Here is a 15,703-nt window from a genome sequence, read left to right on the forward strand (position 1 = left end):
CACACACACACACACACACATTGTAGGTTCTTCAGTCTCAACAATAGCTGGCTGGGAACACACATTTTACACCGGAAAGAATATACGTAAAACTCTCTTGAATTTCATTACCTCTTGGGGATGTTTTTTCTGTAACTTAAAACAAAATTAAACCTAAAACATCATCATCATATCACACAATTGGTTTTTCCCAACAGTTGGAAAAGAAAGAGTTAACCAAGTGTTTAAGGCAAGTATGAGCAAGACAAACAGGCGTTCCTTGGCTGGTGTTGACAGGTCAAGAGTGAGACCCTTAAGTTCACCCAGAAAAAAAAAGTGACATTCAATTCTCAAGTGTGTGAAGAGAAGAGTTGGTTGAGGTTAAGGTCAGTCTTCTAGGTTAACTGCTCAATGTAAAGCAACTATTTTAAGCAACAACAGAAGGACGAGTAGGCGGCACCACACCATCCACTTGACTCTAGAAATGTATAGATAGAGGCTGCAGAGTACAGTTAGAGCGAGGAAGAAGTTAAGGCAGAGGTTAGAGCAGGAGGCCGACCCAAGATGCTACAAGCAACCAAGCCTTCCCCATGCAACAGCAGCAGCAACCCGTGACTCAGGGACTCCTGCAGCAGGCTGTATGCTCTCGTGACGACCCGAGACCCTGGCTGTGTTGAGGCCAAGCGGGCATTGTGAGTGCTGGGTCCCTGAGAAGTGTGAGGGAGGTGCTCGTGCTACCAAGACAGGCAAGAGCTCTAGAGACCCGACTGAGCTAGTTCATGATGAAAACTCACTTCTTATGAACATCAACAGACTTCATTACCAAGATAAACAAATTACCTGTGAACTATACAAGGTGACACAGGTAAACACTCCGGCTCAGTCAGGTCCCCTACACTCGTTCCCACAAGACAACTCAAACGACCACACTTCGTCTTACACATGATTCTGGATTTTGGCGAAGAGTGCACTCTCCTCTCCACCACTATATACGTCACCATCATCACCACCCACACCACCACCATTACCGTCACAGTCACCACAGCAGCAGTGACCGTAGCAGTAGTAGTAGAAGCAGTGACACCAACAGCAGATGAAGACGCAGGGTTGACACAGACGGAGGTAAACAAGAGAAGATTAGTATGGGAGTCTGTAACTAAGTTATACACCACCGGGCTTATAATTCCTGCGTCTGGCCGCCACCACGGGAGGTTAGTGATAGTGTTGCCAGCTCACACAACACACCCGTAATTACACGGGTTCAAATTATACTAACAGATGCGGTTAGTCTAATATAGTTATAAAGGTGTCTTAATTACACACAAGTAAGAAAGGTTGTCTGAGGCTGTTAACATAAAACTACACAAGAAGTTATCATAGACAAACTACTGAGAAATATGAATAATAAAAACTAAACATTACATGAGAGGAAGTAGAGATACACTCAACCAAGCTCTGGAAACTTATTAGAATCTGGAACACAATGACAACACAACATTAAATAAGTCTTTCCTGTCCTAAGACTACAGTTAAAAGGTTTATCTAGACAGGTGTGTGGCTGTGACAGGTGTGGCTGTGACAGGTGTGACTGAGACAGGTGTGACTGAGGCAGGTGTGGCTGGGATAGGTGTGACCAGCCCTATAGTGAGTGTGCCTTCCAGAGTTAAGCTAACAGAGGTGTGGGCAGCTCATTTGATAAGAGTCTCTACTGACAATAAAACTTTCGCGAATAAAAGTTCCCCTGTCTGCTTAATTACTTCGTCATCATCATCATCATCATCATTATCAATGTTTATCATTTTTTCTACGTGCATAATCCTTTAGGCTATTACTGAAACTTTTATTGAGTAGTTCAGTACCACACAACCCCCTCAAAGGCTTAACGTTCAACCCAACAAAAGGTTTTTCAAATGCAAAAAATTTCTCAGGATTTTTAACTCCCAGTAAATGAGACTGATGAAGGAAGTATTAACGCATTATGTCTCCCATTATGGCTTCCTCCCAGGCATTATGTCATATTGTTCTCGAGCTTTGTGTCTCACTTTAGCCATTGTGTGTGTCTCAGTTTAGCCACTGTTTGTCTCTCATGAGCTGTCTCTTCCTCAACTCATAATCTTTTAATAACATTTAATATTTACCTTCGGTCATTCTACTCCTTTCATCTCTCTCTCTTTTACTACTACTTCCCTTCATCTATTTAACCCATTTTTCCTCCCCTTTTTTCTCTTTCGCCATCCTCTCCCGTCTCTTCTTTCCTTCCTATCACCCCTTCACTACATCTTCTCTAATTTAACTACACTTCCCTTTCTTCCTCTTTATTTTACTTTCCTTCCTCTTTCCTGGTGTTATCTTGGCTTTCCTCTCTCCCTTTTCATCCATTCCCCTTATTCCGTCTTTAATATCCATGTTTCCCTTCTCCATCCATCCATGTCGTTTCTACTTTTCCATACCCCATCTCTCTCCAACTTCATCCATCATCTAAAAATCCACCCAGAACCTGCTGGTGGCGAGACTCACCTGACGGAGGCCAGCTTAGTGTGTTCCTTGTTCTTGAGGGAGGCAGTGAAGTTGGTGTGGCGGCACATGATGAACAGCGACATACTCAGGAACACAGAGTTGGCCTGCGGGGGCAACGAGAGTGGTGTTAGTTATAAGGTGGACGAAAGGTGAGTAATGATGATGATAATAATAATAATAATAATAATAATAATAATAATAATAATGATAATAATAATAATGATAATAATAATAATAATAATAATAATAATAATAATAATAATAATAATAATAATAATAATAATAATAATAATAATAATAATAATAATAATAATACTAATAATAATAATAATAATAATAATAATTATGATTATAATAATACCTGTAATAATAATAAAACGAAGAATGATTACAGGTGAGTCAGACATTTTTTTCTCTCAGGGAAGGATTGAGAGAAAAATGTATAGGGCAGCTGTAGCATCTAATAGTGTCATCAAGAGTAAGAACAATAATCATGGTACAATACTACAAAAAGTTCTTATTGAGATAGTGTTCCCCGCCTGGCGTGTTTGGTGGAGAAACTTATTCGTTGTATTGAAGTCGTTTACACAACCAATAACACATTATTTTGTAAATCACAACGAAAATACAAATTACTTTCTAGCACAATGGAGTGAGAAAGCACATACACACACTTAAACATTATTGCGTTTCTAAGTTTGTAGTTAAATGTGCACTTCAACATTATTGTACTCATGTTGCTGAAGAACTTTCCGAATGTGGATAAAAATTCGAGAAAAAAACATTATAGCATCAAGCAGCACGGCAACACAGTCGACTGCCGAGTGTAAGCAATCCCGGCGATGTTTGGGTTGGGGTAATATGGCGGGCGGGAAGACTGTCAACTAACCGGAATGTGAGGACGACTGTGTGTGAAAGGTGTTCATAAACATGTGTAACCCTCTGTGTGAGGCATCAAGTCTTCATTGTTAGTTTCCTGTCGCAATTATCCCATAAATTACCAGAGTTTTTGCTTCTTGTCCAAAAGTGTGCGTCAAGGCTGGAGTCTGAAGCAGGACATTTCGTAACCAAATGTATGCGGTGCTTTTTATAATTAGTTATTCTGAAACAAGAGACTCCTTGTAAGTTTACTACCACAGCGAGAACCTTGTGTGTGTGTGTGTGTGTGTGTGTTTATCAGGCTGTGTTGGCTCTCCTGGCATCAGTCTTAAAAGTTCGGCTGTTATTTTTCCAGTAACCGGAGACCCGAGAATGCATTTAATATTCTCACTAGAGCAACGAAACAAAGATGGCGGCGGCATAAATGGAAGCGAATGGAACCGAGAGTCTACCGTTGCCTGATGAGTTCTATGATGTCCAGTTAAAGAAAAAATAAAGAAAGAAAGAAAGAAAGAAAGATTCTAATTTGGAATATTAAGAAAATTCGCTCCCTGGACTAGTGGTGGTATTGCAGTGTTCCAAACAACCGTCCACCATAATCACTTGCCGTTTGAGGCTGAAGTTTTATTCTCAGGTTTTTCTACATTTTCTCTTAAGATTTTACGTTTTCTCTGATTTTCCTCTAGTTTAGGTTTTCCACAAGTTTTATTTAACCCCCCCCCCCACCAGCCCCAAATGAACTTGTAAACACTGACTCGGTTTTCCTCAACACACACCGCAACGATCAATAGATTTAACCTCCAATATGAAGAAAACAAAGAACAAGGAGTGATTACATTTCTGTCAAAACTGAACCAACACAACATGAACCTGACAACATTTTCCCCAGCTAACTCGTCTTATTTTACGGTTTTAGGCCCTAACACCACATAACCACACCACACCACACCACACCACACCACACCACACCGAAACTAACCTAATCTAACTGGGTATTCGGGCTTATAAAAAAAAACTCCAGACATCATGATTTTGTTCGGCTTTTGTAATTTGGTGGAGCGGGATTTTTTTTCACAGAGGAAATTACTAAGTGGGATTTTGTCCTCTGGTAGAGTTTTGTTGTTTTCCAAAGTGAACTCTCGGTGCAGGCGGGACTCATCAGTTATTTTACACCGTTATTGACGATTAAAACCTGTACGATGATGAGCAACAAAAATCGTGTAGAAAATCATGTAGTTTCAACCGACTATACCACCATATACCCAGGTGTGTCTCTGTGAGGGAGGGGGGGAGGGGGGGCATCACACCTGTCGACGAACTGAGCTTCAGGTGTCCCCAGTACTGATCACCGGTACCTTGGACACTTGGTGACTTCCTCCTCTCCGGAAACATTGACCAGCATGACCGAGGCTGAGATATAAACAAGATCATCTCGAGTTGGGTAAATGGAATCACAATTAACTGAAACTTAATTTAAGAATTGTGTGTGTGTGTGTGGGGGGGGGGGTGTGTGTGGGGTCCCGGCACACACCAGGAATACCTCTCTTTTCCTCCCAACTCCAACCTACCCCTCTCATAACCTCCCGTTTCCTACACTTTCCTCTTCTCTAAATCTTTTTTTTTTATTAGATTCCCTCCCTCTTTTCTACTCTACCTTCTCCCCCTCTCCTATTCCTCACCTCCATTCTCTCTTCTTCCACTCCTCCCCGGCACCACACACACACATTCTTCTCCCCGGCCTCCACTCCCCGCGCGTGCCGGAGAGAAACAAATGAGAGGTACGGAGCGAGAACATTACCCTCAGATAGTCTCCATCCATCCCCTCGCCCGGGCCAACCCCCCCCCGTCACCTGTACACCGCCCGGGGGACTCGAAAAATATCCTCACATTGCTCGTATACACCTAACCCCCCTCCTCTCCGATCACCTTCCTCACCGCCTCCGCCTCCTCCGCCTCCGCCTCCGCCTCCTCCTGCAGATCCCCAGCCATCGACAGATCACCTCCCGGTCCAAAATATCACATCTTTCACAGCCTGGAAGTAGATGTTACCGTGTTAAGGTATCCGCCATATAAACAGATCAAACTATACAGTGTTATCTCTCTCTTAAAATCAATTAGTCACTCTTGCTGCTGTGATCATCGGTCCCTCCGGCGCCAGTGATGCTCCGTACTACACTTCACACAGGGCTCGAGGAGGTGCACAATAAACTAGCTGAGTAAAAGTGAATCTAAAAAATACTATGTTGAGACCAGTAAGAATGGTTCGCAACTTGAGTGAAAAGACTGGGGTGCATATTTACCTATACTAAGTACTTTAATCAGGTGTGACATTGAATATATTGTCCACTGACGACACAAATGTAACGGAATTACGAGCTTAAATATGACAACAGCACGATGATGACTAGGTACGTTCTCTTTGTTTACACTTACGAGGACACATTTAACGCAGGAACCTTTGACAATCCATTACCAAGGTCCGTATTCACAAAGGTTCCTTTTGTATCTCCCCCAAGAATACGGAGAAGAATACCTCTAATTACAGTTCAGGTTACAAGTGTTGCAGCCACCACCTTTACCTGAGGCTAAGTGAGCTAGTTAGTTGTGCGTCCTTTATGTCTTCATTTATTGGGGGAACGGGGCCCTCTGAGACTCTCGGCCAGGAAGGGGGACTGTGAGGATGAGAAGAGGACGTGAGGATAAGGAAGGAGGACTGTGAGGATGAGGAGGGAGAGGGGCGTGTTGTGTGAAGCGAAAAAAAATCCTCTTGGTAACAGTAGAAAAGTAATGACCAGAACCAAGACCTGTGATTGATGGTGAAGATATGGTGATGCAGAGAACACCAGTGATGGGGAAATAATGATGGAGGATGATGGTGATGATGATGGAAGGAGAAAAAAATACCCGGAATTATGTTTGTGATGATGGTAACGGTAGAATTATGGGAGTGAGGGAGATGATGATACGTGTTATGGCTATGATGGTGACTCACAGAGGTCCACGACACACAAACACCGCCAGTAAGAGCAATCATTATCGCCAGGCACTTAGGACATCCCAAACCCAGCGATGATAACGTGCATAAACAATACTACTACTGCTACTACTACTACTACTACTACTACGCCAGACGTACGTTCGCCTTACTTCTCTTGCATTGGAGGTCTCATAAAGGTATGAATCTGCGTAGGGCGTGGATATTGAAGGTGGTTGTGTTGAGGTGGTGGCGGTGTGGGAGGCCTTGAGGTGGTGGAGGAGGGTGATAGTGAGGTGGGTGTTGACGAGGAGGGTAAAGAGGGAGGGAAGGAGAGAGGGGGAAGGTGAGGCGGACAGGGAGGGAGAGGAGAGGGGTTGGGGAGGATAGGGAGGGAGAGAGGGGGGTTGAGGGAGGATAGAGAGGGAGAGAGGGGGGTTGAGGGAGGATAGGGAGAAAGGGGAGGGATGGAAGGAGGTGTGAGGCCCGAGGCAGGGTGATCTAAGTTTAAGAGGTGTGAGTAAGTTAGCGGGGAGAGAACTCTGGCGGAGGCGGGGTGGAGTTTGGAGCCTAACTTTTAACCCGTTACTTTACCGCCACCTCCTCCCTAATTCCGCACTGCGTCAGTATTATAATAATTACTGTTTAGTCTCCCTCTCAAGACTAACTCCGTTTTCTATGATACTTTTCAATCACCCTCACTACTATATTCTTCGGGTTATTAATTGACTGCTCTCTCTCTCTCTCTCTCTCTCTCTCCACCAGCAAGACGGACCACCAGTCTCCTATATAACTCACACACTAGAGTGAGTTAAGGGACGAGACCTGACCACCAACAGGTAATTACCCAGGGACAATACCTCACCTGAGCCTCGACCCTAAACGAGAGAAGAAAAAAAATAATCAAACGAGAATAACTTACGAGAGAGTTATGCAAAGTGGATGTGTGTGTGTGTGTGTGTGTGTGTGTGTGTGTGTGTGACGCTGGTGAAGGATCTCTCGGCAATCTTTGGGTGTTGGTCGGGGTGAGGCATAGTTCCCTCTCACCTAAAACACTGACTTGATCTTCACTATCTATGAGAGAGACAATTTCGTCTAGTGCCTTACGTTTAGGGTAAGAGTACACTGTATACTTGGTACTGTCTAGGTACACTGTATACCTGCACTGTCTAGGTACACTGTATACCTGCACTGTCTAGGTACACTGTCTATGGACATAATGAACCAGTGTGAACCTATATGATGATTCAACAAAAGTCATATAGTTTACAATAGACTAAACAAAAGCTCTGGACTCAAAGTAATCAACAGTATAAACCGTATCTTGTAAAACCTCGATTTAACGGAGAGAAAAGTCCGTTATATCGAGGTTACGACTCGTACTTATGGTTCCTCTTATCGACACACGAATTATATTTTACAGATGTTATATAAAGAAGTACATTGATGACGCTCACCTCCAGCACACACCTCCTCCTCCAGCACACACCTCCTCCTCCAGCACACACCTCCTCCTCCAGCACACACCTCCTCCTCCAGCAAACACCTCCATTCCCCTCCAATACACTCCTTCAACACACCCCTCCTCCTCCTCCTCCTCCAAATCATCTCCTCCAACATACTCCTCCTCCAGCACACACCACCTCCTCCAGCACACACCTCCTCCTCCAGTACACACCTCCTCCTCCAGCACACACCTCCTTCTCCCCCACACACTTATGCAGACTCCAGTGAGGTAATTCAGGCGGGAAACTCTGCAGACTATCGATCAGTGAGAGCCAATCATACAATTAATTTGAAAATATAGTCAACTCTCCGTAAAAGTCTTCCCGAATGCAAATGTGCGGGACGAGAAGAAGAAATCATCTCTTCTCTTTTTTTCATAATTTTTCCCTTGGATAGAAAAACGGCACTTAATAATAGATGATTTAATAACGAGGATAGCCTGGCATCAGCTGGGTGGGCGAGGTGAGGTGAGGTGAGGCGAGGCGAGGCGAGGGAAGGGTTAGGCGAGGCGAGACACCCAGCCACTACCTGACAATTTTGGCGAAATTTGTGTTTTTTTGGGCTAGGGATATTTTTGTTAAGGGTGGAGGCTGTGTGTGTGTGTGTGTGTGTGTGTGTGTGTGTGTGTGTGTGTGTGTGTGTGTGTGTGTGTGTTTTCCGCCACCTGTCCTGCCCAACCTGGGGTCGTTTTGTGTGTCCATCAACTGATTCATGGCGCGAGAGATTTAGTATTGTGTGGAGGGAAGTGAATATTTGATCCTCGTGTGTTGTGAAGATGTGCGTGTGTGTGTGTGAGAGAGAGTGAGAGAGAGAGAGAGAGAGAGAGAGAGAGAGAGAGAGAGAGAGAGACCCCCTCACACACACACACACTTATCCATCTTGTTTGCCGAGGAAATATCTTGGTCGCTTGTCACCCATCGCCAACAGAAACTTGTCCATCCAATTTTTACAATGCAGATACTGAGACGGTCTCCAGCAGCTCAACACCACCACTCTCTTCCCCCTCACTCCCTCCTACACACACTAACAAGCCCCGTCCCTCTCCCTCCCCTCCCCTCCCCTCCCCTCAGACAACCAAGGCCCACGTTTCCCAATCCCTAAATAAGATACACCCGTGAATGTTTGTCCCCGAGACTGTGAATGGAGGAAGGTATCTAGTTATAGTGAAGCCTTGAGCCGGAGATGTATTGTGAGAATTTGTTTACAGCGCCACCTGACCTGGACCTAACCTAACCTAACCTAACCTATAGAGAAGGAATGTATATACAACTGTCTTTCGTTATAATATATACTACAGTTTCTGATTAATTTAAAGGTTTAGTGAGCAACAGTCATATTCGTGTGTCAGATGATGGGAACAATTTCAGTCCTGACGCTGTATACAATGGTATTTACACAGAGATAAAGTAAAAGAGTTTAGTGGTAACATTGTACCTCCCTCGTCGAAGGTGTCAGGAAGTGTCACTGTATTACGTGAACCAGCAACACTGAACCACCTCAAGAAGATTCGGTCATAATACTCTTCCATAACAATAGTGAGTTAATTCAATGTAAAGTTATAAGAGCTGGGGAGCATCGCTGTTCTCTCCCCCTCACAAAGGCTGGGGAGCATCACAACACCCCACAAAAGAGCTGGGGAGCATCACTTTTATCTCCCCCACACAAGGGTTGGGGAGCATACTGTTATCTCCTCACACAAGGGCTGGGGAGGTAAACAGCGTGAAGGATCTCGTCCACAACAAGAGAGGAGAAGGAGGAGGTGTGAGACGCAGCGGACGCCCACCAATAAGGAGAGAGAGGGAGGCGGCGCCGGTTATTAGCCACAGTAGCTCCGTTATTGCCATCTTGTAGCAGTCAATATAGCCTCCCCCTCCCGCCTTGGGCCCAGGACAGCGTGGGGGAGGGGAAGCGTGGGGGAGGGGAAGCGTGGGGGAGGGGAAGCGTGGGGGAGGGGGGGGGGCAGGGGGGCGACATAGGATAGAGAAAGGGAAGAGGGAAAAGGACAAGAGAAGAAGAATATATGGTCATTAGATTTAAGATGGGATAGGGGGCGGGGAGGTGCAAGAGAGGGTGTTGAAGCGACCAGATATACTGTAGAAGGGAAGGAAGGCAAGGAGGAGGGTTGAGAGAAAGAAGTGAAGGAGGGAAGCTCTACCCGTGTGTTGGACAAAATCACCCATTAAGCTTCACCAGACCTAACTAAGACCAAATAGGTTTTAGGACTCGGGGAAACTTTTAGCTGGTAGGAGAGATTGTCTGGCTGGGTCAGTGTTCATCAAAGTCAGTGTAGTGAGGTGTTGGCGTCCTGAAGATGTCTGAATTGGTGTTGTGGAACTCTCAGTGTGCTGTGAAGGTCTCAGTGTGTTGTGGGTGTGTTGTGGGTATATTGTTGAGCTTATACTGTACCGTGGAGCTCTGTGTGTTTTGGAGCTCTTAGTGTGTTGTGGGTGTGTTGTGGAGCTCATACTGTGTTGAGGAGCTCTCTTAGTGTTACTCGTGGAATCAGGAGGACGCTGTCAAATTAATCTTGGACATGTAATATATAGACTCTGTCGAGCCCAAGTTGGAGCAAGTAGAGGACAGCACCAACTACAGCTGCTGACCCCAGCCACCACTACCACCCCAACCACCCTCACCACCACCCCCGCTACCACCATCACCACTACCACCCCAACCACCACTACCACCCTCGCTACTACCATCACCACTACCACCCCAACCACCACTACCACCCTCACCACTCCCACGACCACCACCACCCTCGCTACCACCATCACCACTACCACCCTCACCACTACCACGCATCCACAAGCAATAGTCAGCAAAGACGTGCACGATGACCCCCTCTCCACGACACACACAAGCATTCTGCCCGCCGAGGAGAACTTTTCATTTCACCATTTATCTTTCCTTTTGAGGGGCACAAGGCACAAGCGCAGTTAAAAAAAAAAAGACAGACGAACCCGTGAATTTTAAGATTTTCCCCAGTCGCCTCAGTAAAGGATAAGGGGGGGGGGGGGTGGACACGGGGTCTGGCACAAGAGAGGGAGGCGCTCTGCATACTCAATGGGTTGCACAGAAAGACCTGCACCGTTGTCCTGAATGTTGCAACAACCATCTCTTGGTAGGGGCTTTACCAGCGTTTAGCCTCACGCTGTAAGATTTGTCCACCGCCAGGAGACTACGTTGTGCTGGAGGGGAAAAAAATTACCTTCGCGTGTTGTTACTGAGGCTTGACGGTGTGGAGAGGAGGCAGGGGTATCGGACGTGCACTGAAATACGTGTGTGTGTGTGTGTGTGTGTGTGTGTGTGCGCGCGCGCGCGTGTGTGAGTGTGTTTGTACGACAAATCCACCACCACCATGAGAACAACACAGTGAGATACGACGACTTTATCCAACTAGTAAGGCAGTTTCAAATCTAAGAACGACAGAAAAATCCATACGTGAAATAACACGATCAAGTTACCTTACACGGAGGGTCAACAACACATCTTTCACCACAGTTGATCAACAAAATTAAGTTATTTACATCTCGCGTCCTCCTCCACCACCACCTCCTTCAGTAGTATCCGTGGCGGCTGCTTCACGCCATTCATATCGGCCCAGAGAGACGTGTAGCAGCCCAGCTAGACCAGGGGGGAGGTGACGAAAAACTCTCTTATACGGGCAAGTGGAGGACGGACGGACGGACGCCACGTACTACATATACGGTCAGGTACATAGCCGCGGGAATGGCGATTACATGGTTTATAACATGGAAGGAAGGTAGGAAACGTGAGGGGAGGTCGGTGAGGAGAGGGGGAGGGGTGTAGGTGAGGGGAAGGGGTGTAGGTGAGGAGAGGAGGAGAGGTGAGGAGACGGGGGTAGGTGAGGAGAAGAGGAAGAAATGATAGAGGGAATCTGAAGGAGTGGGGGGTGAGGGATGGGTAAGGTAGGATAGACATTTGAGACAATCAATGGTAAATACTCTCTCTCTCTCTCTCTCTCTCTCTCTCTCTCTCTCTCTCTCTCTCTCCACACACACACACACTAAGGTGAGGCTCTAATTGAACAAACAGCTGATCAGCCGCCCAAACACACATTTGCATACTGAAGGAAAATCCCCCCAATTCGGACAGTGCGATCAGCGAATGTTAATCTAGGAGAAGAATGAGTCTGATTTACATTACAATCATTCCATCGCTCTATTCTGCACCCTGGACCCAGTTCCTCCCTCCCTCAGGCGGTAGAGAGAGAGAGAGAGAGAGAGAGAGAGAGAGAGAGAGAGATTGGGGAGGAGGAGAGAGATTAAATTGGAATGAGGAGAATTGGAGAGAGGAAGAGGGAAATAGGGAAGGAATAGGTGCTTGGAGGGAAGGTAGGGATGAGGTGTATAAGGGATGGGGTGAGAATAGGGGAGAAAGGATAGGGTCGACGAGAATGAGAGGGGGAGAGGTGAGGACAAGTGGGAGGGAGGGAGTGAGGATAGGGGGAGGGAGGGCGTGAGGATAGGAGGGAGGAAGGGCGTGAGGATAGGAAGGATGAAGGGCGTGAGGATAGGAGGGATGAAGGGCGTGAGGATAGGAGGGAAGAAGGGCGTGAGGAAAGAAGGGAGAGAGTGTGAGGACAAGCGACGGGTCACAAACATCAAAGGAAAATCCGTTTTTAAGATTTTCCTCAAGAGTAACTCAACTCCACACGAGATGTTATTAAAGCCTCTCCATAATTAAGAAACAGAGTGAGTGAGAGGTGAGAGAACCAAACAGGTGATAAATGAGAGAGGAGGAGAGTGAAGAGAGGTGGAAAGGAAAGAGGTGAAAGGGTGAAGGGAGAGAAAAGTGGAAAGGAATATGTAATTTATCACTACCACCATCACAGCGACTACTACCACTACCACCACTATCATTACTACCACCACCAGAGAACCACTGTAACACCATGATAAAACCACTATCACCATTGCACCATATAACCTATACACCACACTACCATTAAACTACCACCACTATAACACTATCACACCATCACCACACCAATACGTTCCACTACACCACCACAACCACCAAAACACCACCACAAGCACCACACTCAACCACACTCCACACGGTACAAGAAATACTCACCACATTAACACGACAGAAAAGGGAAAAAAAAACTAAAAAATATAGCGAAAACCTGAGGACCTATTTTGAACCAACACGAGTATTTATTTATTTTTTGACTGAAGTTACCCGAGCTACAGGCAGCCACTGACTCTCCTGCCTGAAGCATTTAAAGTCAAGGTATGGCGTCGTGAGTGAGAGTTCTGGCGCCATTATCACCAGCAGGTTGAGAGAGAGAGAGAGAAAGAGAGAGATTAGGTTAAGCTTCTCTCTGTGACTTAATACTCGGCCGATCAAACATTAAGCCCCTATAGATCCAGAAGGAAAAGTGAGATATTGAAGGAGCATGTCAGGTCTTTCTCCGCCCTGTTGGATGTCACGGCCCCAGTAGCCGCCGCCCCAAGGACCATGTTCTTCCCCGTGTCGACCCTCCCAACGCATCATTCTCCACCTCGCACCACATCCAGGAACATGACCGATATACTTCTGTCGGCGGCTGGTAGACCATAGTGTGTACGGGTCTGCTCCAGGACTTTAAATTCTACGCACTTCCTGACCCAGCTGAGGACAGACCCCAAAGACCTCCACTAATAGGGCTGCTGGAAGAAAGGCTTGTGTGTTGAGGGCCACTAATAGCCACTCACAGAAGATGGCGACGACCGAGCGATCCTGAAGATAACAGATCATAAATGGCAGAACAGTTAAGCAGTTTAATAATGGCGTAAAAGTAAGGAAGTTCCAGATAAACAAGACTACAACAACATTTCCAGACGAGGCGGCCCCGTGGTGAGCCCAGTAGCCACCACCGCTGGTACGAGATATACACTGTTTTATTGTGTACAGTGAAGCGTGTGTTGGGGCCCTGGTTGGTTGCGATATTTACAAGGTAAACATGAAGAACACCGATGACGGACCTAACAGTGAAGCGCCTATTACTGCACGACCGTAACGACCACCTCACAGTTAAGGACCTGACACCTACGGACAAGAGGACCTGACTACCACGGACAAAAGGACCTGACAGTTAAGGACCTAGAGGAGGACCTCACAGTTAAGGACCTGGAACCTGACAACCACGGACAAGAGGACCTGACTGAAGTACAAGAGGCGGAGGGGGAAGCCCTGGGCGAGGCTCCCACTCAGTAATCTTCAAAGCAACATTTGATAACTAGTCCATAGCCGACGGTCCATCATCAGGATTTGTTGATACAGCTGATTGGGCGTCTTCCGAATTTCAATTTGCTACGATTTCGTCTCCTGTTGCTGGAGGGTGTGTGTGTGTGTGTGTGTGTTGCGTGTGTGTGTGTGTGTTTCGTTGTGGGTGTGGTTGAGAGTCGGTGAGTGAGGTAGTCACTCACTCAGATTACCAGGATTCAGTGTTTATTTCTCAATATTTCTCCAGCATTTATATGTAGAAGTTTGTTAAAAATCACCATTAAAATGTGTTCAGCGATCCTGTTGTTCACCGAGGCATATTGTTGAGTTTTTCTGAACAACATGACGGTGTGTTGAACACTTTAATGGTGCAGCTCTCTCTCTCTCTCTCTCTCTCTCTCTCTCTCTCTCTCTCTCTCTCTCTCTCTCACACGATGACATCAAAGGTTTCGCCAAGTAATAAAATAAATAACTAAAACTCGTTAATATGTTTGGACAGAGAAACCATTTTCTTTGAGGCGTCCCAGGAAGCTTTATCCCATTTTCTTTATTTACAGGAAAGAGAAAACGGACCAAGACAAACCCTCACCAGAACGTGAATGTTTTATATTTACTCAACACAATACAGTGGAGGAGGGAGGGGAGAGAGGTGTATGTTAAATGGAAGAACTTAAATAAAAACCAGCTTAGTAAGGCATTTGTTTGTCTCGTGTACACACCATCTGTACCTATGTAATCATTTTTCATTTACATTTCTTTAAGCATAATCGACAAATATTTAATATCTACTATTTTTGTCGTTTCTTTCTTTAATTTCTTTCTTTCATTTTCTTTTTCTTTAATTTTTTCTTTCAAGTTTCACTACAAGTCCAGTATTTTCCCGTTTTATTCTCGCCTGCCTACTCTGGCCGTGCTGGGGCCACGAGTTAGAGCCTTGTACGACCACAAGACCTGGCCCCGTAAACCTCCTCCTGCTGCTGCTGCTGCCTCCACTCCACCACCACGCCCATACTACTACCACCACGTTCCCACCATTATCACGCCTTTACCACTATCACCACGCCCTTACTACTACCACTACCACCACGTCCCCACTATTATCACGCTCTACCACTACCACCACGCCCCTACCACCACCACACCCCTACCTCCACCACACCCCTACCTCCACCACACCCCTGCCTCCACCACACCCCTACCTCCACCACACCCCTACCACCATCCGGCTAGCATCTTCAGTAAACAACAACAGCACTTAGACCTGCAGCTCAAATAGTCGACAACGTAACTTTTATCTTCTTTTTCTTCAAGAGACAGACAGACAGACTGACAGAGAGAGCATTAAGAGGACAACCCTGGAAGAAGAGAGAGAGGAAGGTTGAAGAGGGGTGAAGAATGTTAGTGGAAGAGGAAGGGAGGAGAGAGTTAGTTTAGGGTAGGATAAGAGGAGGAGGAGGAGGGAACAAGAGAAAATGATGCAGGAGAGAGAGAGGTGAAGAGATGGAGTACAGAAGAGAGAGGAAGGGTGTTAGGGGGTCATGAAAGGAAGGAAAGGAGAGGGAAGAAGAGCTCGGGGAAGGAAGAAGGAAGTCAAAAGAGGGAGAGAGGGGT

At 46.1% G+C, this 15,703-nt stretch overlaps 1 protein-coding gene across 5 annotated transcripts in view; it reads right to left on the reverse strand.

Moving 5' to 3' along the window:
* LOC121865743 (adhesion G protein-coupled receptor L2-like) overlaps window positions 1-15,703 on the reverse strand; it is a 100,810-nt gene that overhangs the window by 16,464 nt on the left and 68,643 nt on the right. For all 5 annotated transcript variants that reach the window (XM_042365286.1, XM_042365283.1, XM_042365282.1 and 2 more), the window contains exons 10-11: window positions 2,497-2,600; window positions 920-964 (exon numbers count right to left, since the gene is read on the reverse strand). In XM_042365286.1, coding sequence (XP_042221220.1) covers window positions 920-964; window positions 2,497-2,600 — 149 coding nt within the window. The remainder of the gene's footprint in view (window positions 1-919; window positions 965-2,496; window positions 2,601-15,703) is intronic.

This window comes from Homarus americanus, unplaced genomic scaffold (assembly GCF_018991925.1).
Source record: "Homarus americanus isolate GMGI-L3 unplaced genomic scaffold, GMGI_Hamer_2.0 scaffold45333, whole genome shotgun sequence".
Classification (NCBI taxonomy): domain Eukaryota; kingdom Metazoa; phylum Arthropoda; class Malacostraca; order Decapoda; family Nephropidae; genus Homarus; species Homarus americanus.